The 27,293-nt window shown below is 41.9% G+C and overlaps 1 protein-coding gene across 1 annotated transcript in view; it reads left to right on the plus strand.

Moving 5' to 3' along the window:
* The first annotated feature begins 24,903 nt into the window (after positions 1-24,903).
* Positions 24,904-27,293, plus strand: part of KIF26A (kinesin family member 26A) — a 69,094-nt gene continuing 66,704 nt past the window's right edge. The window contains 1 exon segment of the mRNA XM_017729149.1: positions 24,904-25,360. Within this exon segment, the coding sequence (XP_017584638.1) occupies positions 24,995-25,360 (366 nt within the window). The 5' untranslated portion in view covers positions 24,904-24,994.

The following is a 27,293-nucleotide window of genomic DNA, read 5'->3' on the forward strand; positions in this document are numbered from 1 at the left end:
TTTCAGATCATTTGACAGGTTCAAAAGCTGTTAAGGAGGGCTGTCAGTAAGAAGGGTGGAAAGAAGGGCAGTGGAGCCATTCTTCTTGCTTTGGAAAACCAGGCTGAGAGGACAGGCATGGGGTTGAGGACTGTGGTCTTAATGTGTGAGAGTCAGGGATGCTTTGTAATTCCCACCTTGGCTACTCTGATGGCCTGGTATCAGCAGAAATAGTGGCAAGGAGAGCTCATGTGATCCCTGGCCCCCAGCACCTGCCTCCTCACTGTGGTGTGCATTGTTGAGTGCTCCAGGAGCCTGTGCTACATGTGGAGCAACCTGGGAGAGGGCTCTGTGTCCTCAGTGTTTGCCTTCAGGGTCACGTTCCCCTGAAAGAACAAGGATTCAGAGCATATGGGGGCTTCTTGCACCATTTGAGGTGCATGTGGAATAGGTCTAAGCTTTAGAAGCAATCCTCAGCTTCACTGCGTTTTCCTTCCTGTGCCCGTTGTTTTCTATCAGTGTGTCAGCCCTTACTACTGGGTAGCCCTTACTGCCTTGAATTTGGGAGTCACAATGGTGACACAGCTGAGTCTTGGCTAAGTTTGGGGTCCTCTGTTACTTAGGGGCTCTTCTTATTTTCGTGGGAGGTCTTTCTGCAACTGCGTTGATATGGGTAAGGGGAATTGAGTGGGAGAGCTGTCTTTCACAGATTGCTCTCTAGAGGAATCCAATTTTCACGGCTCTTTACAAGCACTAAATGCACCTTAAAATGTTCTATATTTAACATTTCAAAAATACATAAGTGGAAAAGTAATGTCTTAGTTAAAAAACATGAAACTACGGGGCATTTTTTAAAGATGCACATTAAATATTTAATTTTGTGAGAGAGACTCTTGCAGAGACTTGGCCGTGGAGTGCTCCAGGCAATGAGCTCAGATGTGGATTTGAGGTACATGTGCAGTCTAATAACAGGGTTAGTGACAGCACTGTGTCAAATGTGTTGACACGAGCAGTTCCCCTGTTTCAGGCAGCGCAGTCGTTCCCCGTATGACAGGACAGGCTGTGGAAACTAATTGTAATGAGTTTGCTTTAGACACTTAGGATTTTCAAGCATGGCCTTTTAAAATACAGGTGAGAGGGATTATCTTGCAGTTTGGATGCTGGAGGCAAGAGACTTTCTCACTGGGGGATCTGAAGTGGGGGAGTGGGGATTTCACAATTAGCTGAAGGTGCTGTGGTCTCCCGGCTAGCTGAGGGTAATTAGTGTTGCTCTGGCTCTTTCTCTGGCTAATTCCTTCAGCACCCTGCCCTATTAGGGGGAAGGGAGGAAACACATAAACCATTTCAAAATCCCAGGGGGTGGAAAAGAGCATCTGCTCCTAACATCTGAGGTTACTTTGAACCTGTTGAAATATGTAGTAGCTGCTTTATTGTTTTTGCCAAGAGTTTCCACCTACAGTGATCCCAACCTCTGACTTGTTAACAGTGAGGTTGTTGGAGGCAGCAGTCATCCTCCTCCTCTTCCCTGGCTCACAGCAGCTGATAGTGGCTGCTGCTCTGGACCTGGCACTGCAGGGTGTAGGAGTCTGAAACCACCAAGACTTTCTTTTTTTTTTTTCCCCTCAAGACCACTGTGTTTTCCCCCACTGTGTTCACAGTTGCTGCATGTATCTCCTGCTGCTTCGGTACCCCAAAATAGCTGCACTCTCTGGGCCTGAGTTGTCCTTGCCACAGTGACAATGCTGATGTAGAGAAGAGCCAGTTAGTCCCTGGGCTTTCAGCTGGCAGGTGAACATTTTGTCATGAAAAGTGAGCAGAGATTTTGCTTCACCCTGGTTACATGAGGAGAATCTCTCTGGAAGCATCTGCATGTCTTATGGAATATTTTTCCATGCCAATGCTGTTGCCTTTCTCAAAACTGATTACCTTGAGGAACTAGATCTATTTGGATATTGGTCACACTGAGTATGGCAGGCAGCTGTCCAGTTGGAAGTACTGTATCTGCTCTTTATTATTTACTGGAACTAAGTGGAACTTAACTTGTCTGGATTTGTCTCGTTGTCCTCTGACTGCAGACCTGCAGCACTGGAATAACTATTTTGTATTTATGTATTCAGTATATCCCCAAGTGGAAGGCATCATTGGGAAGGTGGGAATCTTTTCTATTGCTGGCTGTACTTGTGATTGGGACCTGCCTGACTTCTTTTACAAGTGTCTACTAATTTTGTGTAGTCTTTCACCTGAGTGGTGTTTGGGAGACAACCTGGGCCTTACTTCCAGGAGAATCATGCTCCCTGCTGCGTGTGTTAACAGGAATTGTGTCCCACTGCAGGGATTCAAGATCTGAATGAATCCCCAGATCTGTCACTGAGTTTGTGGGCAAGCAGCTGCTGAATTTGGGCAAGCAGCTTAATATGCATGGGCTTAATTTCTCTTCTGCTCAGCAAAGAGAAAATGCTTCCATCTTTTGTCCATTTCCAGTAAAAACATCTTTTGTGGTGGGGACTGTCTCTTGCTCGTATGGCATTAAGCATCATCAACTGCTGTTAGTAGAGCTGACTGCTCCTGTAATATGCATAATAAGAATATATAAGGTAGGAACACAGAAAACAGCGGGCTCTGTGACTTGAAACTGAACTTTCAGGTCAGATGTCAGGGAGGGGTTTCTGGAGCTGGGGTCACTGCAACAGCAGAAGGAGCAAAAAAAGCTGGGGATTTCAGATAAGCTGTAGAGGTAGTAGCAGGTAGTCCTGAAAATCTGCTGGTTCACCAGCAGAGGAATGGTGAGGCTGTGGAAGGAGACTGAAGGTCTGTGGTGTGTGTCCAGCTGAAGTGGAGCTTCGGTAAGCAGCAGGTATCAGATCAGCTCAGGGTGAAGGGGTTAGAGCTGTGCTGATGGTATCTAAAAAAGGTGTATCTGCATACTGCACGATGCCTCCCTGTGATGGAACTGGAAAGCTGCCTTGTGGAAATGTGATGTGGCCTTGTAAGCTAGGGCCTCTTCATTGGCTTCAGTCCCTCCTACTGCTGTTGAACTTTATACCAAGGTGTATTACTTATTAGTTTTCCATAAGAAATGTGTTACTTTTAAATGGAAAGAAAGGTAAATTTTATAGAGGAACTTAAGAGCAAAGCTTCAAATTACTATTCCAGTCATTAGCAGGAGTAATATATTCTTCTCCAGGATAAGCTAAAGTGAATGTAAATCTTCGGCATATAGTTCTTTGGACTTACTTTGCTTTGAAGCTGTGTGAGTCTTTAAGACGTAGCTGGCAGATGTTCATTCTCATGCTGGAGAAAGAATGTTTAGTGTAAATATATCCACCTATTTTAGGCAGCATAATGCCATTGTTGTGTGTTTGTTTTATCACCAAGAGTCTGACTGCCATATACATCACCCTAATGTACAGTGAATCAGGGAAATCTCAGCTCTTGCTCACACAAAGAAGCTTAAGTGAGTACAACCATCCTTCTTTGAGTCAAGTCTTAAAATTTGTCTTCGATCAGCATTCCTGGAGTTTGCAAGCTGCTCTGAGTTTCATCTGGGGCTGGGCTGGCATTACCAAACATCAGTATCTGTGCAGGATAGACTGGAACACTGGACAGCTGTGGGAAGATGATCAATTTTCGTTTAGCTCTTAGCAAATCTTCCCCTGATGTTGCTGAGGGATTTTACACTGCTGGGTGAATGGGATAGGAAGCCTTCTGTACAGAACTGAAATGTGATACTTCTGGCTAGGTGGGCATTGACTGGCTTTCAGCCTGAATGGTGAAAGAGAAGCATTAGTCCTAGTTCTCCCGGCATTCAGAAGGTTATGTTTAAATGTGTTTCCTGTTTTATTGCAACATACCATTTGTTACAGCATGGTTTGTGTTGCTGTCCATGTGTATACATTGATCAGTGCTGATTGTACTGTAAATGGGCAGCGTTTGGCTTTGTGTTTGAACTCATTTGGGATGTTAGATGTACTCAGCTTGTATTGTATTCTCTTTTTATTGCCTTGTGTTGTTCTCACTGTATTGTATGTTGTAGCATGTATTTACTCATATTGGCACTGCTGCTTTTCTCCTAAATCTTAGACTACAGCAGTTTCCTACAGCTTGCATATAGCTTTATCAAGTAAAAATTTGTTTGCAGGGGTTGCCTACTGCTTTTGCATCTGAACTCCCTGAGGAGTTCAGGGATGGTGTCTATGCCCAGGGTACATCACATGGCCTTCAGTAGAGTGGTGCTGCTGGGTGTTTTGGAGGTGGTGAGACTACTGAAGTGGTTGAGATCCGTGGCACTGTGCTGGACCGGTGGCACGTGTCCAGTTCCCACCCCAAAACAGGGCAGCAGGAGCTGCCATCCCCAGACTGTGAGCTGTCTCCAGGGATTCTGTGGAGTGTGACAGTCTTTACAATTGTCAGAAACTTGAAGACAAACATGTGGCTTGTACGATCAGGAAACCTGGCCATCCTTGTTTCTATTGCTCTACTCCTTTTGGGTCACTCATGGTATTCTCATATACTGCTGCCTGGCTGGGAAATCTGGTTCCAAGGAAGCACTCATTAATGATGGGAAACAAATTTGCTCTGCAAAGTTTGGCCTTTTAAAGGATGGAGGAGAAGGAAAAATGTCTTTGCCTCTGTCATTTTTGAGCAATGCTTGGTGCTACTTTTCTGGTCAGTGAGCAGAAGATGGGAGGGCTGGTTTGTCCCAAATACCCTTTTTTAGAAGATGTGCCTTAGATGTAATATGATCTTTAATACAGGTACTGCAGAGTGTTTGTAAGCTATCTTGAAAACTATGCTGTGAGTGAGACATGGGGCAGGATTTGGCCTATAACTGTTTTGCCTGTAGCTTGAAATACAAAGTTAAACCCAGAATTTGCAGTCAAAATGTTCAGGTGTTAGTGTAACTTGTATAACTGCAAGCTGTGAACTATTTGTTTGTCTTTCTCTGAAGATTTTGCTGCAAAGGCAGGCAAATACATTTGACATTCCTCCAACAAGCTCTCACAAGGGTAATGTTGCGTGGATGATTGAGTGGCATCGAAACACTGTAAGATATTGTCCTTTTGTGGATTTTGTAAAGAGGAGATACAGTTGTAATAATTCATAATGTGCACAGAATCTCATCAGTCTGCTGAGATAGCTTCTTTCAGCAATTACCTATAAGAATAAAGTAAAAAGCATTTATTATTGATACTCACTTTTCACATACTAAGAAATACTTCTTCTGATATTGTTAATTTTTTATTTGTAGGCTCCAAAGTAGTGTAGAGTAAGACAAATGTGTTCAAGGAAGAAAAATATATGAGTTAATATGTTAAGTTTACATATTTTTCATTTGATGGATTTATGGTTTTTAATTACATCTTCATGTCTTGCATTGGGATCCCTGGGGGCCCTTTCTGAATTTCATACTTGTACTCTTGTACACATGAGATGCTTTAACCTGCCACCTCGTGCAGTCTTACTGCTGCTTGACTGACCCCTGGTGAAGTTACTTGTTATTCAAGTTTAAAATCTGAGACTTTCACAGAGAGCTAAATGATTAGAACGTTTGTGTGAGTGAGAGAGTTTCTCATGCTGACACATTGTGAAACACAGGCTGTGAAGGGGTTTCTCTCATTTTTGTGTGGAAGGTGGACTTTGTGCTCAGCACTTGCTCAGTTGATCGTGAGGAGCAACACCCTGGCTCAGCCTTACTGACTCCCTGAGGGCAGTTTGGCAGTGGGAAGTAGTCATGTCTTTGGTAACAGCCCTTTGGGGAGCCATGGCTGGGTTTAGGGAAGAGTATTTTCAGCAATATGTCATCCTGAATGTACATCTCCGTACTTCTGTCTCCAGTTGCAGGCGACACTGGATTTTCATTTCATGGCAGTTTGCATCGTGGTTCTTCTATTATCAGTGGAATCAATAACCTGTGTTAACAGGTGGAAAATGAAGCCTGTTGGCTCTGTGCAGTTTCAGTTGATTTACATGGGTGAATTGCAGAGGAAGCCAGGCTGCACAACTGGTCAATGTCTGTATTCCAAATCCATCTCTCTGTGTTGGTATCATTACCACTTTTCTCCAGCACATCCTCTTCATTTTCTCTTCAGTGGGAACATAATTACCTGTTTATGTCTATATGTGTGGAAATAGTGCCAGGATCTGTTTGTTATAACTATTATACAGCTTATTGAAGAGGCAAACAGCCCTGGCTGACAATTTTCAGGCTTTCCAAAAGAAATTTGCTTTTGGGACTGACAGGGAGTATGAATATTCAGGCACAGCTTGAGCTCCTCTTCTCAGATTTCTGCTGTGTGTTCTTTTATTATTCTGATCATGGCTGCTCATAAGCACATGCAGCTCAAAAGCAAAATCGCTCTGTTTGTGCTATAAGAATTTAGTTGGGTTTCAGCTTCTTACTGCCTAGTCTTTTGATGACATGAAAGATGTGTTGCGTGCAGGGTTGGCTTTCCTGACTCACCCTGAGTTCTTCACTGAGTGTTTTATTCCTGTGGGAGGGTTTGGCTCTTGGAGGATTGGGTGCAGTGAGAAGTGTGGAGTAGATAGTTAAAGAACTGCAGTGAAGTGAACACAAGTGAGAACACAAAGGCATTGTCCTCTGAGGTGATTCATTGGAAGTCTCTACTTTATTGTTTTCTTTTTATAGTTTCTATTTTAATTTCTCTTGGTAGAATCATAGAATATCCTGAGTTGGAAGGGACCCACAAGTCCAGCTCCTGGCCCTGGACAGGAACACCCTGAGAATCACACCACGCTGGTCCAGGCTCAATCTGATTTTTTGGAGATTTTGCCACTGGAGCAACAGTCCTGTTTGCTAGTGTGGGAAAATAGTCCATGGCATTCTGTCCTTCCGAGAGGCTGTACTTGTGCTTTCTTTGGGAAAGCTGTCTCACTAAGCATAATGGTAAGAAATGGTCCTCCTGCTGCTAAAGAAGTGAGCTGAAAAATGTCTGTGGTTATTCAGCAAGAAAAAACATAGATCCACTGAGTGAAAAACATATTTCTCTCTGTACCTGAGCAGGATTCCTGAAGACTGTGCAACAACAAAGAGTTAAGGTAATCCTGATTTTACAGAGTAGCTCAGATGAGAACAAAACAGGAGTGTCATCAGTGAGAGATTAGAATAAGCTTTGTTATCTTCAAAGACTGTTTACTTAGCAGTTGGAGAATCGCTGTTTGTAGGTAGAGGTAGGAAATGTCCTGGGGCAGGTGGGAGCTTGATAGCATTACACAGAGCCCACAGTGTGTCTCCTCATGCATCCCTGCCATTGCCTCCCAGCCTGCTGGCTGCCACTGCTTTTGTGTGCACCAACCATACTGAGGTCTTTAAGAGATTGCCAAGGTTATTTTGGATGCTAAACACTGAACCCAAGCAGTATCCTTAATTTCTACCAATCCTGGTACAGTATCACTTGTATTTTTCTTACATGTATAGATCTATAAGTTTTCCTTAAAGTATTGGTTAGAGGTATTTTAAAAATCTCAGAGTTGAATTCTGAGGATAGTTACCTACCCTTGAGTATTTCAGCTATTGCTTGTTATCACATGGAAGACAATTTGGATTTGGGTTTTTGGAGGATTCTTGTGCAGCTCTTGGATCTTTTCTGCAGAATTCCTTTTGACAGCAGTTAAGTTACATCTGATCTCCAGAAAAAGGACAACCTGATTTGCAGATTTATATGTAAAAACTGCTATAAACTTAATTTGGAGCCTGCTGGGATACATGTGCCACATGCAACTGTTTAGCAAAATCCTTTTTTTTCCATGAAAACATTCCTGTAAAAGTGGTCTTGAAAGCGAATTTTTGCCTCATTGACATTTTTCAAAAGACAAAACACAGATGCAGTGTTCCAGGCAGATATATTTTTGTTCCCAGCTGTTTTGAATGCTCATTTGATGTTAAGTCTTTGTTCAATTCAGTCCTATGTCATTAATGACTCTGGAGTAAGTAGGTGTGCAGTGCTGGAGGAAATCCTGTTTTATGCGTTCCTGTTCTAGGGGAGCCTCAGAAAGACTAACAATAATGTGTCTTGGTGAGGTAATGGGTAAACATAGTAAGAAATAAAATGTGCTTATTCCTTACTGAAGCAGAAAAATAGCTTATGAAGCATAATGTTGTCTTTGATAAGTGTAGATAATCTGACCTGCTTCCATCTGTGGATTAAGGCATTAACTGGGGAAGGTGAAACAGCTTCTTGTAAAGAACCTGTCCCTCTGGTTGCAAAGGAGGTGTCAGCAAATGTTAATGAGGATTAAAAAGGGCTAGGACCCCAGTCATAACCTGGCAGAGTCACATGAAAGGCTCTTCCTGCCCTTGGTAGTCAGTGAATTCCCACCTGAGGCTGAGGGTTGTGTTGTGCAGTTCATGTGGGCGCTGCTTCCAGTCAAGGGTGGGTGGTGCACAGCAAAGGTCTGGTGGAGTCTTGGGTCTGTAGGTGTCCTCTTCATGGTCCTCCCAAGATGCAGTGGGAAGGAGAAGATGGGAGCATCCGCCAGCTTTTCCTTTCGTCTGCTGAATGAGTGAAATTTAGTAGAAGTGTTTGTTTTCAAGGGTTCTTGTGGGAATTTCTTCATCAAGTTCTTGAGGAAGTTAAGGCTGGATTTGATCCTGGTCAGTAGATGGGTAGTAAGTAGAAAAACAGGATGAAATTTTGTGGACTGCTTTTTTGAGAAGAAAATGTGAAATTGTGTAGTTTTTCCATCATCCAGCTTCCACAGCAGCATGTGTGAATACAGTGAAACATCTGAACTCCAGCCTGCTCACACTGTCTGTGTTGCCGACCTCCCTAGGGACCCAGGGCAGTTCAGCTGGCATTACATTTTTAGATAAGCTTATCCCATTTAGCACATGCATTTTGATCAGCCTGTGATTACAGACTGGTGACTTGCATGCATATGTACCAGGGCCCTGGTGTTGGTGCTCCTTACACATGCACTGGTTTTAGTGGTTTAATCTGGTGTGTGCTCTTCAGCCGTGTTTCTAATCCACCTCTACCTTCATCTTTTTGACTAAGAAGCAGCAGAGATCCCTTTTCTTTGAGTGAGTAGGCAGAATCATACTTGTGACGTGTTTTAAGACTACTTAGAAGATAAAAGCTTATTTAAATGCTTGTGGTTTATCTGGTTTTGCTTTTATTTGATTGCTTAAATGTCAGCCACTCCAACAGTTCTAGTATTTTCCACCTTTGTTTGGGAAGTGTCAGTTGATGAGAGGGCAGCTGATGTGCTGAAAGCATCACTCCCTTAGGAATTTGGTGTGTGAAGTGTTTAGCTGGGAAGAAAGCCCCGTGACAGTTACCCTTTTTTGTTTTCTTTTGCCTTTTTCCCCCCTGAAAAGCTGTGGTTTTGCCCTGCTGGTTTAGTGGTTAAAGAATGCTGCAACTCTGTTCAGCTGTGCAATGCCTTTCAGGTAGTGAGAGGTATCTGAGGAATGAGAGGGATCCCATGGGAATAACTGGCTGGCACTTGGTTGACCTAATCTGACGGGTCTATACATAGTCCCAGTTCCTGCCAAGAGAGCATCTGATGCAGCAGCAGCTGCCGGGGGTGTGACCCCTTCTGGTTTGTGGGGCCTGCGTGGGCATGTGCCTCCCTCCCTGTCTGGTGGGTGTGTCTGCCTCCAACCCTTCCTGCTCTGCTGTGCTCCTGGAGAAGGCTGCCCCTAGGAGACCTTGGCCTAGGTGGAGGGAGCTGTTGGAGCCCCGGCGGCAGGAGGGAACTGGGATACCTGTGCTTATCTTCTGTAGAGGAGCAGCTGATCGGGGCTCCATTACGCACACAGTGCTTATTGGTGGAGTGTTTAGGGGAAGGGAGTGAAGGGGTGGATATGCATTTGGCATCACAGGCTTGCAAATGCCTGGTGAAAAGTGCAAAGCGGGAGGTTGCTTGAAGCATCTCCCTCTCCTAGACCCCACTGTGTTACTGGCTCCAGGTGAGCCCACAGGAAGGATGGAAACCATCCAGTTGCTACTGCTTTCCAGAAACACTTGAGATCAGAGTCTTATGAGTATGTATCACCTCTCATGTATCTTGCTTGTTTCAGGTTATGTTGTGATGGCAGTCCTGATCATTATCTCATTTTAATTTTCTAGAGCATGATGTATGTGGATACACCTACTGCGCTCAGAGATTTCAGCGAGCTTAGAGATTCAGCGAGATTAGAGACATGTTTAGGAAATTAGTAATGAGAGAAAAACACGTAATTAAAAATGATATCAGTTTGGAAGCTCATCCATCTTCAGCCAGCTTGCTGGAAGAGAAGGGAGTCTTACACAATACCTAGTGGTGGGAAAATGCATTTGGCTCTCTACATTTTAAACAGGAAGGAACTATTTAAATGACAGACTTACAATAGTAATTGGGGCATTGACTTAAGAACACTGGATAACATATTGTAGCTGAGTAATGTTGCAGTAATTCTGTATAAAGTTAAGGCAGATCTTGTTACATTTGTTTTCTTTTAATGATGCCTTCACACAGTTTTTTAGAAACTTATTTGGAGCCTTTCTAAAGCAATTGGGTAATTGTACTGAAAATAGCATTCATATTTTGAGGTAGTCATGTTTGCATATGCCAAATACCGTCTGTAACATTATGAGGATGCACACTTAACAATTTATTTGTTTCCTGAGATATGCAATTTTATGTGAAATGTCTTAAATTCAAAATCTGCAACAGAATTTTAGCTCTTCATCCCCAATGACCATTATAAAGTTGCCATATATCTTAAAATGTGCTCAGCACAACTGCAATTGCTCAGACTGTGAATTTCTTCTCATTTTATGATGAAATCCTTAGTTTAGAATAATTTTATTCTTTAATAGGGGAAACAACATTTGGTCATATATAGTTTGTTATAAAATGTGGTAACTTTTAAGCATTTCAAACATTACATGTGCTTCATTTGAGTTTTTATGCCATTTTTCATGAACAATTAACAGTACCTTGTTGTCATTTTTGTCATGAAATGCCCATAAACTCAATTGTTTTCCTGTTTGGTCCAACTTACACAGAAAACCTAAGCAGATGTCAGAGCAATAACCAGGTGTACGTTGTAGTACTTTGCAAACTTTTAATTGCTGCAGGGATGTTTCCTAGTTAATGGCTGTGTTTATTAAGTGCTACTATCTGTTGTACCTTGTTGAGGAATGTGCCTTACACGTGGTATTCTCAGGCTGAGGCTGGCTGGTTTATGCAGTGACAGCCTTGGAGTAAGGGATGTGCTTTTTCAGAGGGATGTGCTTTTTCAGTTATGTTGTTTGTAGTGTGGTTAGCAAAACTGCTGAATTGCTTGTGGTGTAGGGTCCTGTGTAATCATGCATTCTGTGATCCTTGGGTGGCTGCTAATGGTGGCTGTTGACTGTCCATCCGTTAAGAGATGAGTGTTGTTATCTGGGAGGATGGACAGTAGGTGAGGAGGGCGTGGCCAAAATGACTTGACAAAGGTCAGCAGTTCTTGGTGGTGCTTGGAGCAGGGAGCCCTTAGTTGGTGGCCAGGGGACCCTTTGTCTCTGGGATCTGGAGGTCAGCACCTGTGGTGGAGAGTGTGGGCATCTCCTTGGCATTCTCTTTTGTACTTACCCATGGAGAACTGGCCTTCCTGGAGAGGTGTGAGGGGAAGAACAGTCTTTCTTGACAGCCTCCTTGGGGTCTGTGCTGTTGTGCATGAATGGGGAGATACAGATACGGATTGAGGATGGCTCTGTGTTCACTGCCCAGAAGCAATAGCACAGTGGGAAAAGCAGACCCTTGGTTCATGACCCTGTGCAGTCCTGCAGATTTGTACCCAGAGCAGGCCAAGGAGCCAGGATTGGTTCTGTTAAGAGATATATCATGTATTGATGAAAGAATGAGAGAGATCATCTTTTCCCAGGAATTAAATAACTGCTTCCTGGATGAAAGGACCCAACATCTGGCTCTTGTGTTTCATGTATTTTGTCATGTAGATGTAACTGTTTGCTTTGTTCCTGCAGTAATGTTAACCTACTAATGCAGGAAGCTGTTTCAGGTCAGTGAAAAACTGCACATACATCTTTATTACATGTACTTGATTGTCTTTAGCTCTTTATAAGATATAATTAGCACCCAGTAATCATATTGTGGTGCTGTTTCTGTGATTACCCTGGCAGTTAGTGTGCACTGCAACCCATGTTTTATAGACTGGATCTAATGTTAGCTTGATTGGAATAAAGGATAAACATCGGCCTGTGTTGTTGGCCAGTTAATTTCCTCACCTTTCGGCTGCCCAGTTCCATTGCCTCCTGCAGTTCTGAGTGAGATGTGGCTTCTGATTAGAAAACTGATCTTCAACACGTGGTGCTTCAGGTTGAAGTGGGGCCACTTTCAGTGATGGTGTCTGTGATGGGAGGAAAGAAGAGGATTGTGGCAGGTCTTCAAGGACGGTAACTTGGCGAAGCACTAGTGCCTAGAAATGTTTTGATCCTATTGTAATGAATAGCTGCTAGTTCCTGTTGTTGTTTCTGTTTTGATTGAATGCCCAGCTGGTGTGTGGTGCAGATAGGATGTTGGGGCAGGGAAAGGAAGTAACTGTCAAAAGTGCATCTCCCTTAGGAAAGCAAGAATGTGGAGGCATGGTAGAATTGGGGTTTAAATAGCACTTATTTTTCCTTGGTTTTCATAGTGCACTGATCATATGCAATTTTCCACATGCTGGGTAATGGAAAATTGGCCCCAGAGGAAGTCACTTTATAAATCAAGTTTGGGATTATAAAATCAATCACTCTTGGGTCACTAATTGATGTGGAAGGTAGGAATTTCCTATACAGTATGATAAGTTCATTGGTTTTCTGGCAGGGTGTGTACAGTGCACTGTTTAGCCAACGATATTCTTTCCTGATTCTGTTGTTAACTCAGGAAAAGCATCAGGTCATTTACAGCTACACCCAAGTTGTGGGTTTGTTTCTGAATAGTAAGGGGAGGGTGGAGGGAATTTGTCATGTAGGATCTACATGTGTTTTATGAAGTTTGTTTTCATCTCTTTGTGGCATAATAGCGAAGCTTGGCAGCCATGTGGGAACCATGAAGATTGATTGCTCTTGGTGTTAAGCATCTTGTATCTCTGAGTTTATATCAACACTACCCTTCTTCCAGCAGCAGCATCTGGCTCATTGGCAAGATCTGTGGACAGTTGTTTTGACCGCTCTGGAGATGCCTCTGGCTGTCACGTGGCTGCTGCCTTGGCCGTGCTGCTTTGTTATTCTAGCTGGTCCCATTTTCATTTATTTATTTTTTGGCTTACCTTTGATTCTGATTAACTGCTCCAGAGACTGCAGTCTTGAATAAATTTTGCCTAACTTTCTCATACAGGGACTTCCATGAGATGCTGATGTTAATTTATTTCAGTGACTGTTTGCTGATGGAGCTTGGAGCAGTAACATCCCAGTCTGTGCCTTCTGTGCAGGTTTTCCCTGTGAATCACAGCATTGGTCATGTGAAGTAAAACACACATCTTTTAGCATATCCTGCATAATGGCTTTCTCTGAGACTGGAGCTGCAAGTGTGCATCAAATATTAACAGTACACAGTCAGTGCCTGGAATGGTGCTGAGAGTCCTGGAATCGACCACTTGGATTTTTCAAGTTGACCATTGGGAGCAGAGTTTCTGGCCCTGCTGATATAAAGTGTCAAAGGAGCAAATAGCAGTGTGTGTCAGCTCTGGGTTTATAGCCTCAATTGCTGTTCCTACATGCTTGATTGTGTTTTTTATTCATATACTGTCTACTTTAAAAACATACTTTTATTCAGAAATACTGTAGGTTTGGAAGACACATGGGCTTAAATAAAATTGAATGTTTCTTAAAATATTAAAGCATCTACTTTCATTAAAGAAGCCTGTCAGGGTCACTTCTTCTCATGGTTGAAATTATCAGAGCTGTGATGTGCAGGAGGTGGGACAAGGTAGTTATCTTCACTGCCCTTTAACTCTAATGATCTGTAGAACTGCTTCAGTGCTGTCCACCATGGGGACTATTTGACAAGCTGTCAGATTTTATAAGGATGTTAGCAAGGCATGATTACACAACTGGTTTTAAATGTGTATTTACATCTGTAATGATAATAAAGGCAACTTGGGTGGCAGGTATTTTTTTTTTTAATGATTCACTGCAAATTTGACACATATGTTATTGCCACAAAACCTTGTTTTAAAAAGAATGGGGAAATTTTCACACTGAGATGTAACTTAAGTCATCACCCAACAACTGCAAACATGCATTTCATGGGCATTTTATGAAATGGAGAGGCAGGTTGGTGAAAGAGTTCATTGCTAATTTGAAATTAGAAACAGGGATGCTTCAGTTTAGAGGGGGATGCAATGACTTTGCATTCAGTATGAATGTTGCCATGGATTTCTTTTGGGCCCAAGTCTCACTCTGGGGCTGTAATTTCTATTCTTAAAAGAACCCTTTCTTCCTCTGTACTTGGCCTTTTCCAGCAGGTGATGAGGCAGCTTCTTTTGCAAGATCCCAGAACACAAATGAAAATAAAGCCATCCTTTTATGTAGTACCTTCAACTGAACGGAAACATAAATGTATCTATGATGTTAGGCATTGTCTACGGTTGTGGAATTTCTGTAGAGGTAACGTTAGCTACAGTAAATGTTTAAGAGCCTTATTAAGTGTGACTGGTAGGATGAGCTAGTGCCTTTCATCTCTTAGTTGCTGGTTTTAATAGAATCTGGCTTGAAGGGTTTTGAAAGTTGTTGCCAGGTATTTGATTGCTTCTGTGTCTCGGGAGACAAGGCTTGTTTTGTGTGTGTGTGTGTGTGTGTGTGAGGAGCCTGAAAGGGTTTACAGAGGTATTTTTGCCCGTCATCTGTGTCTACATGTGCGTGTGTTATAGGCAGATACAAGCTAACTTTGCCCATGGGTTTAATATGTTTGTATCCTGTGCCTTAGCAGAGTTAAAAAACCCTATTGGCATGGCTTTTGAGATGCTTTGAGCATGGGCAGAGTGGGTTTTTGTCTGCCTGTGGGTGTAGCCCCATGGATTTATGTTTGTAGAAGACAGACCTTAGGCAAAGGGAGCTGCTCCTCTTTGATCACACCAGTCCTTTGGATGGTGAGAGGTTGCAGAGCTTGCAGTTTTCACAGGACCACTTCTTAACAAAAGGGTTACAGGTGGGTATTGATCATCAGACTGTTGGTGTCATCCCAGTCACATGAGTGTGGTTTGTTGGGCTTATAAGGGCAATTCTTACCCAATCTCAATCCATTTATCCCCAGCCTGGATTGATATTGGGGGTTGTCCTCACCCAGGTGCAGCACCAGCACTTGGTCTTGTTAAACCTCATGAGATTCCCATGGAATCAAGCTTGTCCAGGTCCCTCTGGATGACATCCCATCCTTCAGGTGTGTCAACTACACCACTCAGCTTGGTGTCATCTGCAGATCTGCTGAGGCTGCACTCGATCCCTTCATCTATGGCATTATTGACGGTGTTAAATAACACTGATCCCAGTATGGACCCTGAGGGACACCACTTGTCACTGATGTCCTTTGAGATGGACAGACAGGAGTAGCTTGACTTGCACCGTCTAATTTAGGCATCTCATTTTGATTCCTAAATCTGGTCCCTGAACTTGCAGGGAATGAAATGTAGCAATTTTGTACTTGGTAAGGGAAGGTTGAAAGTGGGATATAATATGTAGCATAATTAATGATAAAGTTTTGGGTGTGGTGATGATGGGTTGTATTTGACACAAGAATTTTTCAAAGTGTATAGAGGGTCACAACTAGGACAGGAGGTATGAAATTAATGTAATGATTATGCAGGTTGGAAAACTTGCTTGTGAGCAAGATAGTGTTACTAAAAATAACCCAACAGTAACTAATAGTCATCTAAGTTGAGCAGTATTTTGAAGTCTGTGGCACTTTGACCCAAGCAACAAGTCTGTGTACAGATGTGTTACTCATCTTTCCAAAACTAGTATCATAGGGCTGGGGAATGATCTTCAGACCATTGAAAAGTAGTCCAGCTTCCTCCATTGAAATGGGGCCATCTATCTCTTGATCGCCTTCCATGGATGTTTTTCACCTGCTCTTCAGAAATTCTCAACAAGATTTCTCAACACCATTTTGTAGCAATTGCCAATAATCACTCACCTTTGATAGTTTTTCTTGAGTCACCTTTGCTTAAAAGTAGAATGATTTCCTATTTTCCTTACCCAAGTGGATATGGAAAGTAATTTGTCACCAGTCTCTTTGTAACCACTTTTTGTACTAGAGGACTCTGATTAGTTTTCACTTGTCTACACTAAATATACCAAAATCCTTTAACTTCCTACAGTATTCCTGTTTTTTAAACAACATTCTTGGTTTTTAAACTGCTGTTTCTCCTGTAGACAGACCATCCTCAAATGGTTTGTCTCCACCTATGTTTTATTTGGTTGGGATCATACTTCACCCTAATGAGATTTCATAGGAGGATCACTTGATTCTTTGGGCAATATCCTCCACCTGCAGATATCCCTTAGGATCTGCATATGTATCTTTTCTTTCTAATGTGAGCTGGGGTGAGCAGAATGGGATCAATTGTGTCTCTGCACTGGCATCCTATCTGAAACTGAGGGAGAGCAACGGACCTTACTTCCATCCTAGTCCAGAGATACTGAAGGCACAGGACCAAGAGGTGGCTGATGGCAGATTTGTGAATTTATTTGCTGAAGTTGCGCTGCTGAAGAGTGGTATTAAAAAAAGCCATCCAAGAATCCACTTTAAAGAGCTGCTGTGGGATGAACAGATTGGAGAGGGAGGTGGTGTCTCATACGTGCCACCTAGTAAGCAAAGGAACTGAAGCAGACTCTTCAGGCAGAGCATGGACATGTGGCCAGCTTGTGGTGGAGGAGTTACAGATGCTCTTCATCATTCCTTTCCTATTCATTCTGGCTTAGAGCTTTTTTTTCTTTTTTTTTTTTTCCTTGATTAAGTCCAGGCAAGGAGAAAAAGTTAAAACTCAACCCCACTACAGTACTGACTAAATTCAGATGTAACCCCAAAATTTTTCAGCCAACAGGATTTTTTTTTTTTGGCGAAGCAGTCCAACTGAGACAGTGGAACTTAATTAAGATGAAGAATAAGTGAAATCCACTTTTGTAATAATAAAAACTGCATGGTGTGCTAACTGTGCACTGCATGCAGTAATTTGTAGCTTGCAAGGGAGTGCACAATGGGCAGCCTTTTGGTTGTGAAGGCTAAATCATTCCTGTAGGGTCCTCAAGTATTCATTTACCAAATAATTGATAAAATGAGCAAGTGAATGAGACACTAAGAGAGTGTGATCCAATGCCAAGCGCTGGTTTCCATAGTTGATTTTAAATCTACATTATGCTAATGATGCTCATTTGGAAAATGTGTCCACTCCCTAACTTCTGCCGCTGAGCGTTCTGGTAATTGGATTCAGATGGTTGGACTGAAGCAGTTGTAGGGTTTGTATACAGAGGAGTGTTCCAAGCACCTTTTTTTTTCCTATTCAGTCTTTCTAAGCTGGAGTTGCTTTCATTGTGGCTGGTGTCCAGCTGTTCTTGAACTCCCTCATCAAAGGTCTGTCTGGAACAAATGGGCACGGTTCTACTGGGACAAAGGAAGTTACGATCACTTAAACATGCTGAAGATCTCATCTGGGGCATGATTTGTCTCCCAGTGCATTGGGCTGGCTGGGCTGGGTTGCTGGTCAGAGTTCATCAGTGAGGGAGTCCATTTCACCAGGCTCACAGAGCAATTTGTCAGTGTGGAAACACAGGCTGTCAGCTGAATTCTAATAGCGGGAACAGCCTTTGTTTCCCATAAAATGATATTAAGAGTTGGTGTTTCTGAGGCATTTTGACAAGGCAGCATGTTTCTGTGTAATGGTGCTGTGCTCTGACTTTCATCCCCATGCTGAAATTTAGAGCTACTTTGTTATCTGGGCAGCCTCACTGAACTGAAACTGTATGTGGAGTTGGTGGCATTCAATGTAATGAGGACATCAGACAGCACTTTCTCTAGTAGCTGTTCTAACCCATGAGCACTTGGTTTGCTTTGAAGAGGAAGGAGAAGTTGTGACTTTTTATGCAGTTGTGATTCTCATAGGCAGAGTTTTTATAATCTGATTTACTGTGCTCATAGGCTAACCAAAATTTATTCTCTGGTATTCTAAGAAAAAATAATTAGGGATGGAAAGCTTTTTGTCTTTTTAACAAAAGTGTCTAATGTCTATCAGAGGTTTTTGTCTGAATTTCTGAAAGTCAACTTCAGCTAAGTGTCTATTTCTGAAAGTAGTCAAACAAAGGCTTTCCAGACACCAAGTGTTGTGTGGTGATAGATATGCAACTATTTCTACACGTACTTGCTGCTGTTCCAAGTGATAATACTTTTCTGAAGGTTTATAAAAGAAATAAGAGGGAAATTAAAAAAGACACGACGAGTGTTGGAAGATGGTGTTTTCATATGAGCAAAATCAGTACTGAATTTACATTGTGAAGTTATAGTAAACCACAGACCCAAGAGGGAAAATTAAAAGATTACTTAAAACCAACAATAAACATGCAAATTAAAAGTCATCAATTTTAAATGAAGTCGTACACTATTAAAAATAAGCATAAAATTGCATAGTAGTTTGGATGTGTAGTTTATAGAATACACCAAATGTTAAAATAGGATGGAATTAAGAAAAACATTTTCCAAAGGCAAGTAAAATATCTGTTTAATTAGATTGTAAAGAAAGAAGATTAAAAGTAATATTTTGTGAAACAGTAATTACTGGTTTTCAGAAGTAGTCAGATTCCTGTGTGTTGATCTAAATTTACTGGTGATAGCAGATCTCTTTGGGGTCTTTTGTTTTGTTTGTGTCTTCTAATTAATTTAAATGGCAACCACTACCTTTATTTTGTTTTCTTTGCGCTGAACACACTGCATGGCTGTTTGCTCCAGTACCCTGCCAGCTCATGAAAGTAAATCTGGGAGATCAGCTCATCCCCTCTGGTTCTTGGAGGTTAAAAGCCAACTCATTGCAGGGGACTATACAGCAAGATAACAGGAAAGGCAGCTGAAGCCATTGGGAGGTGGGTTGAGGTGCTGATGGGAGCCTGAGATGTAAATAAACCAGATTGCTCTCATTTCCTCTTTCCACTGTATTATGCATTCCAATAGCACTATTCATCTTTATGACAGACACCTATTGCTTTAACTTTACTGCAGGCCACTGAAGTACATTAAAGTGGGCAGGAAATGGAAATAAATAGAGTTCAGTGGAGCTGCCGAATAACTAAACACAGCACAGTCATTTTTAGTGCGGGGTCATGCGGTTTTGAGCAGATTTATCGTATTGCTTGGCTTTTGTTAGAAGGATGGGCGCTGTTTAAAAGAGATACTCTGGGGTTTTTTTGTTTGTTTTTTTTTTTTTTTTTTTAATAAGAAAATGTGCTTGGATTTTTTTTTCCCAAACTCTTTGGGATGCCAGAGATGAAAAGAAATTGGGTTGAGTCTCAGCTGGGTAGAGTTAAGGGAATATGTCTGTGTACACTACCTCAGGTTGTGGCTGGTAACAGAATAATGGGATTGGAGATTTGAAGAAATCCTACTAGCAAATAGAATGGGAGGAGGGCCACAGTCCATTGGCTTAAATTAACCTTCCACCTAAAGGTAGTGAGACATTACTGTAGAGAGGCCAAATAGAATTTGGCCTTAAAAATGTATCTACCTTTTTTCTAATGCCTGCACATTTTGCTCACTTTGGAAATGTGCATTGCTCTCCTGCTTGTTCAGAGGGATGTTTTCAAGGACAGTGAAGTTAACACTGCAAATTCCAGATACCCTTAACACTCAGGAGATGGGACTCCAGGTGAATTCTGTTTTTGTGAAGGCTTCATGTGTTTGTTTTTCCTTGATTGTTTATATTCTGATAAGATGAGGTCAGTGACTGAATGAATTCACAACATGGGTTACTTGAAGACTTAAAGCTCATATTTTCACTCCCTTGAGATTAGTCAGATAGTTGGAAACTTTTCTTTAAAAAAGAATCATTAGCATTGTGTTTTTTTCCTTGATTACATTGAGCACTCTCTGGGTTTGCTGAATATAATGCTTGCTTATTTTTGTTTGTTTTGACAATGACTGCTATGTAGTTGAAAGCAGGCATCAGCCTTCAAGGTATTTGTCAATATAGAAGATATTAGGGGATATTTCACAATGTCATGTAAGATAAAAACTAATTTGTAAGCAGTGTGGCAGAGATCTGGAAGGACAATTAAGACAAAAAATCATTAACATTGATTCTTTTGCACTGGGATAGTACATTCCTTTCTCCAAAAGCATCCTTTTAAAATGTTGTTCACCTCGGTCTGTGTTTAATTATATATTTCAGTGTGACATTCAGTGATTCTTTTTTCTCTTAAATTATATTTATATCAAGACTTTAATTTAATTCAGTTCAGAATACTGCTTCAGATACACTCGCACTGCAGAAACCAGTGCCAGGCAAAATTGCGGGTAATTACTGAGGACGGTTGTTGGCAATTTGACTTTTCATCATTTGTTCGTCATCGTTTGTTCGCACTCTGTGCATAGTTCCTCGCTGAAAGGATTAGGTTACAGATGGGTGGGTATTACTTCAGGGACTTCTTAAGTGCGAATCCAGATGCTTTTCTGCCTCCTCTCGCTTAGTTTGGGAGTTAGAAGTCAGTAGCTGCAGGTAAGATTCAAAGCTTGTATCTTTGTTTCTCTTTTGCAATGGAAAAAAGCTCTCTATTCTTTCTTAGTTGAACGGAAAATCTAACTGCAAGCTCTTAAGTACTTGGGAAGTTACAGATTAAGCTACAATTTCAAAATAATCTGAGTGCAGTTATCACTGACAAACTGCTTCAAGTTCTCAGAATAGTTCAGGTCCAGGAAGGTAATTTGGTGTTTCGTGCTTTGAAAACCTGACTATGACTTTGGTGTCTAAGATGTAGGAGGGATTTTTGGAGATTGGCCTTTGGCCACATCCCAGTTGCTTTGAGTTATGTCTGTAGTTTCAAGGGCAGTGGTCTGAGGATGTAGTATTTTACAGTTGTGAGATGTGGGTTTTGTTTGTGTGCCCCACATGCAGCACGTGGTGTTCCCGAATAGCTGAAGCCCGGCTGGCTCCTCACTTGTTCCTGGGGAGGCAGCAGAGCTGAGGTGTTACATCAGAGACGGAAGCCTGAATTACAGGGACTGTTGCCCTCGCTCTGTTACATGTTGCTGGATGTGCTTTCAATTCTGTGCTCCTTTTCCCTACTCCTGATTTCGGAGGTGAAGCCTGAAGGCAGGCTTCAGGCTAAATGCTCCAGTGCTGCAGGAAATGGGTCTTTTGCCGTGTGTTCTAGCGGGAGCACAGCCCTGGTTTTCTGAGTTTGCCATCCTGCCCAGCTGAACTTGCAGACCAGCTCCTCTCATGTGGGCAGTTTGCATGTGTGTGTTTAATCTCCCAGCAGCAGTTGGCAGGCTGGCTTGTGTCTGTAAGAACTGCGTGCTGAAAAGCAGTGGTAAATTCAAGCATTCAGAAAATTTGTCCTCATATAAGAACATGTAATTATCTCATGCCCTGACCTTGCTGGGGGCTGCTGGGCTCCTCAGTTCCTAGTAGCACCATTTGTTTTACAATTCTAACAGTCTGTGATGTTTGAATATCTAAAATTTGTATGCAAAAGTTAACAAGCGGAGTCTGAAATTAGGGTTTTGGTTTCTGTAGTGAGAGGGGAAGCTGTGAGTGTTACAGCATCACAGTATTCTTCTTATCCTGCTTGTTCAGGAGGTAAGAAGAGCATTTGGAAAGTAGGTGTGACAAAGACAGAATAGTTTATTTATGCTGTGGAGGAACAAAAGAGTCATGTTCTTTGTAGCACAGCAGACTGAAGGGGTTTTGGAGCACTGTTTGGAATAGAGGCTTGTGTGTTGTATGTTTAATTTTTGTGCCATTCCCCTCAGTGATTTGCACACCCCCTTTGTTTGGCTTGCCTGTCTGCTGGTGGAGCTGTAGCAAGGATGGCTTTGGCTGTTTCACCCCTCCCATGTGTGTGTCTAACACATTTGGTCACTCAAGTTTTGTTTCTTCCCTCTGTTAAACACGAGAGTGTAACTTCCATCCCAGCCTTGTTAGGGCAAGAGCTGCCGAAGCAGGGGCTCCCCAGGACCAGGCATTGTGACTGGGCAGTAAAACCTCTTTAATGGGGCTGGCTAAACTTCTAAGTTATGGTTAATGTTTTTAACAGTAACTTGTGTTTCCTCTGGCCTTCACGCCCAACCATTAGCCAGGTGTTTTTGTCTCTCAGAGTGGAAAAATAAAAGTAATCTAACTATCCAGCTGGCCCTCACTGAAGTGCTGGAGGAGATTGGCCGCAATGCAAGCTGGGGGTCACAGAGGCTGGATGTGTGGGTTAAGAGGCTCCTTGTAAATGCCTGGCAAAATATAAGCATTGGTAATGAGATGCCTTTTTTTTTTTTTTTTTTGCTATAAATTATGAGGTTTAAATTTGGCATGCTATGTGCCTGTAAGCTTTGCTCTGTGTAATTTTCTAAATATATATATATATTTAATTTATTTTTGTTCCCCCCTTTAATATGACATTCACTTGATTTCTTTGTAACTGCGAGACAGGCCTGACTCTGATCTGCCATATGCTGTAAACTGTGTTTATGGAGCTAGAATTGGGGTCATTAATTTTCTTTACATCAAAAGAAGTAATTTCTTTTAAATGAGAAGCCTGTTTCACCTAGTAATTCGCTTTAATTGCTTATTTGAAACTTTTGACATTTGATAGCAATTTAAACATTGCCAGATGAGGCTCATGCAGTTGGGACCTGCAGGTGCTTCCTTACGTGCCCAACTTGGATCAAAGGAGTGAGCCCAGGGATGTGCCTGGCCGCAGACAGGGCGCCCTGTGCTGGAAGGTGCTGTGTTTTGGGGCTGTTTGAATAGATGCTGTGTGTCAGCCTCAGCAAGTATTTGCTCAGAGGGCTCTCCCTTGGAGAAGTTTCTGAGGAGCACTGAGCACCACGGTGCTGTTTGTTTTTCTTGGGAGATAGACTGCATGGTCTTTGTTTTGCCCAAGGCTAAATAGTGCTTGCAGCACTGAGTCTCTGTGGGTTTTTTCTAAAGTCTATAGACTTTAGAAAGTGCAATAGCACTTTCTGCTGAAGGGTTAGAAAAAAGTTTCTAAAATATTAATTACCTTCTTTTTCCTGACTCATATCTCTTCATTTAGTATTACCATCTTCTGGGAGGTTTGGTGGGAAAGAATTTTCTTCCTCATGAGGGTAAGCAAATGGTGCAACTTCAAAGGCATTTTTAGCAGGATCTAAACTTCAATAAAGAGAACAGACAAAAATGAAACAGTGTCTTTCACTTCACTTTTTATGCTGGTTCACTAATATGAATGCAATTTATTGTTCAGTCAGTGGCAGGAGTAACTTTTCTGAGCCTGGGAAGTTTTTTTTTTAAGTCAATAAACAATAATTCAGATTATTGCAGAAAGAGCAACTTTGGTTAATGGGTTTTGGCTGTGCAATACTGTTGATGCTAGATATACTCACAGTGGTTTCTATCAACATTATACTGTGTCTCGTGAGAGATTAAGAACTATTGCAGGATAGGTCCAACAGCTGAACATGAGACAAATTCTGTGCTGCTGCTGCAGAAGTTAAGCAGTGTTTTAGTACTTTCTGAATTTAGAGCAAAGCCAAAGTACCAGTGCCAAGACTTCTTTAAAGGGGTTTATTGGTGTGCATTGTAATTAAAACCAGAATTAGTTTTCTAATAGGACATTCATTTTCTAGAGAGCAATTGCAGCTTGGCATAAAGTAATACATTTTTAAAAACAAGTGCCAATCTGGGGATATCCCCAGCATATGTTGGATGGCTGATTTACCAGCCATGTGTGTCCTACTTATTAACAAGAAAATTAAATATTTTCATTTAAGATAGTTATACAAATAAACCTTTGGTTGTGCTGTGATTTCATTAAAACCTTAATTGTTTAGAGAGCTCTATGAGAGTGTGTGAAGTTGGGTCAGTTTTACTGTCCAGTGTTAGTCTTGATCGCAGATTTACGACAGGGCTGGATTTAATCTCTTGACTGATCTTTACAGTAGTAGGCCTGGGGTGGGAAGGTGTTTGTGTGTTTCAGGAGATAGGTAGCTCTGTCTGTGAAGTGGAAACACGGTGCTGGGTTTCAAAATGTCTGAGCAGCCTTAAAATGAACTAGCCAAGGGGTGGTGGGGAATTGCTCTGTGGAAACAAAATAGGTGTTGCTTTTAAATCAGCTTCTTAGTCTGCACACTGTCACACCTTCACACATGGCTGTAGGCTCAAATCTATTTCTCATCAAAGCAACTGTAGCAGAAGGGAATATTGCAACCATCTGGATTGCAAAGATCAGAAATAACAGTCCTGTGGGCAGCACCATATAAACTGGCTTTTATGCCACTTGATTAATCATTTGAGGGTAAGGACAGAAAGATGTTTACCAGGTCAAGCATTAATTTTTAAAAATACTTTAAAGTCTGATTTTCCTGGGTTTCTGATGGTGGTATGCCTTTGAATAGAGTTATTATATTTGTAGGTTCAGCATCTCAACTAACATTGTTCCTGAGCATGGGAAACACGGGCACCTTAGATGTCTCCAAAGGAGAGTTAATTAGAAGAATGAGCAGTTATCAAATACACTGCAGCTCCACTGTTTAATTCTGATGATAATTTTCATGCTGGGTCTAATACAAATGAATTCACATCTGGTTACCAGAACAGATTTAAAGTACTTCCGTGAGTGGAGAGCAAATCAGAGAACTGTTTTTTTCCTCTTCTTTTTTCTTTCTGCACTGTTTTAACTGAGTATGGTTTCTCTTCCCCCTTTCTTCACTTCTTTAGGACCCACGATTATCAGCTTTAATTTTTGACAAGCTTCAAGTGCCTGACTATTTACAGAAAAACAGGAATGAAGGAGAGAGCAGATGCGAAACTTGTGCCACTCACTTGAATCAGCTGAAGCAGGAAGCCATTCAGATGATGCACACCCTCAGCCAAGCCAGCTACCCAGAAATGCCCGACCTCCCGCCCAGCGCCGGGGCAGTGACCAGCATGGTACCCAGGATGGTCACTGTCTCTTCCCAGAGAGACCTGCCACTCATTGCTGGGCAGGTAGGCAGGCAGCCTGGAAAGTCACCCAATCTCTTCTCTGCGGCAGAGAGGAAGAAGGGACTTGGATGGTCTCAAGGCGTGGGCAGTTTTCCTAACTCCAGCGTTCAAGTGACGGTGGCCCCCAGCGGTCTCAGTGGTGCCCTGAGCTCTGTCACCATCCAAGCTCAGCAGTACCTCGAGGGCATGTGGAGTATCTCCAGGGTGAACAGCTTCCTGCCTCAGGCTTGTCTAGTAAGTAGTGATAATTCAGCTGCTTGAGTTTTGTTTGCATGTGTGTGGACATGAAGAGAGACACAGGCAAAATCTGAGATATATTTATCTTAGTGGAGATCAGCTAATGATATTCTAAGCCATGTTTCAAGAACTGAAGAGTTAAAGAGCTTTGAATGATGTTCTATCAGATGTCACAAGGAATTTTCTTTCTTATCTCACATGGCGAGATCCTTCAGATGTTTTTGCACCTATTTTAGCTTCATATTTGCAGGTGATGTTATTTGTCTGTCACATACCTGGTAACCCCTTTAGAAAAACACAAAAGGCCAAGTTTGTCACACATGAAGCTCTAGGAGTTTCATGGGATTGTATCAAAGATGAACTTGACCCTCAAGTCTAGTGCTGAGCTTCTAATGCTGTGTACAGTTCAGCAGTTGCTGTTGATGGACTGTGATGCAGAGCATTAATCTGCAGCTTAGATGTGTTGCAAAACAGTTTGCTGCTGAGGAGGGGGCTCAGAAGGTTGCTTCAGAGCCACATGCCTGTAAATGTCACTGCACTTGGATTTTAAGCCTTGATGTTGATTTCCTGTATTCTGTGTGCATTTTATGAACTCTTGTGGGAAATGAAAAAGCTTTATAGAGGTGCATGCTACCTTTAAAAGCAAGTTCATTATGTGGCTATCTATGGAACTGTGCTAAGAAGAAGGATACAATATGTGGCTGGTTTTGACTAAGATTTATTCCTGACCAGTTTTCAGGTAGTGAACGGGGGAGTGTATACAGTTATGAAGTGTGTACACTTTGAAGTAATGGTTTTCACTTAAAGATGATGTAGCAGGTCTTGCGAGGTCAGGTATGTTGGTGCCAGGCAGCTTTAAATTTAACATAATGCCTTATGTACTGTTGTATGTAAACACTACCTAATATTGCTTGGTAGCTTCAGCTGGTTGAGGTCCAAGATCATCAGAGATAAATATTTGAGTGCTGCCGTGTAACATTACTTTTTCAGGCTGACGTTGTGTTTCCTTCCAGAAAAGGCTTGGAGACTTGATTCCTCCCTCCCATACCTTTCTCTCATAAGGAAATTCAGCTACCTTTCACCTCTGAGGGGTTCCCATTTAAATCCAGTGAATCTCTGCTGAGATCAGATCATTCACTGAGAAAAGGGAAAATGGCCCATTCAGCTCTTCATAGTTTATAAGGAAATGCTGCTGTGAGAGCTTTTCTCTAAAATGTTGGTCCATGCATTAGGGATCAATTTGGCCATATAAGGTGTATGATGTTACTTTAAATTGCCTTTTAAGTTCTTTGTATATCACAGAAATAGAGAAGGAAAAAGCTACTGGGCTAAGAAGCCTGCCCTCTGAAAGCAGAAGTATTTCCATCTGTCTGCTCATTCCTTGTCTGCCCTTATTCTTGTCCTAAATAATTCAGTAACAGCCAGCTCCAGATTTCTTCCTGCTTAACCACACTGACTGATAGATGTGGTTTTCCCTAACCACTGCGCTATTCTAAGATAAAACTGTTGCCTCATTTAACCCCTGTGAAGGAAAAATGTGTATAATGCACCAGAGCTTAAGTGTGATTTAGAAATGTGCAAAGAAACTCAGTAGCCTGGAAAACAGTGACCTTTAACGAAAGGACAAACACTGTGAGTTTGTCTCACTGTGAGGCAGCTTGGATGGGATCCAGTCATCTGCAAGGATCATTTAGATTTATAAGCAGTTTTTGGAGAGAAGCTAGTCTTCAGTTGTTTTATCTCTCCTCTCTCTTTATTTATTTTATTCATTTAAACCCAAATGTAGTTACTGAAGACTGTGAGTGCATCTCTTTCCAGATGGTGCTTCTTGTGTCTGTCTGAATTCTTCCACTGCCTTTTGTATTGTCAAGAACCTTGTGTCTGATGAAGTTTTTTGGGTGGGTGAGGCAGAAAGTGCTTCCCCTACGCT

Source organism: Corvus brachyrhynchos, unplaced genomic scaffold, assembly GCF_000691975.1.
Source record: "Corvus brachyrhynchos isolate BGI_N302 unplaced genomic scaffold, ASM69197v1 scaffold1, whole genome shotgun sequence".
NCBI lineage: Eukaryota > Metazoa > Chordata > Aves > Passeriformes > Corvidae > Corvus > Corvus brachyrhynchos.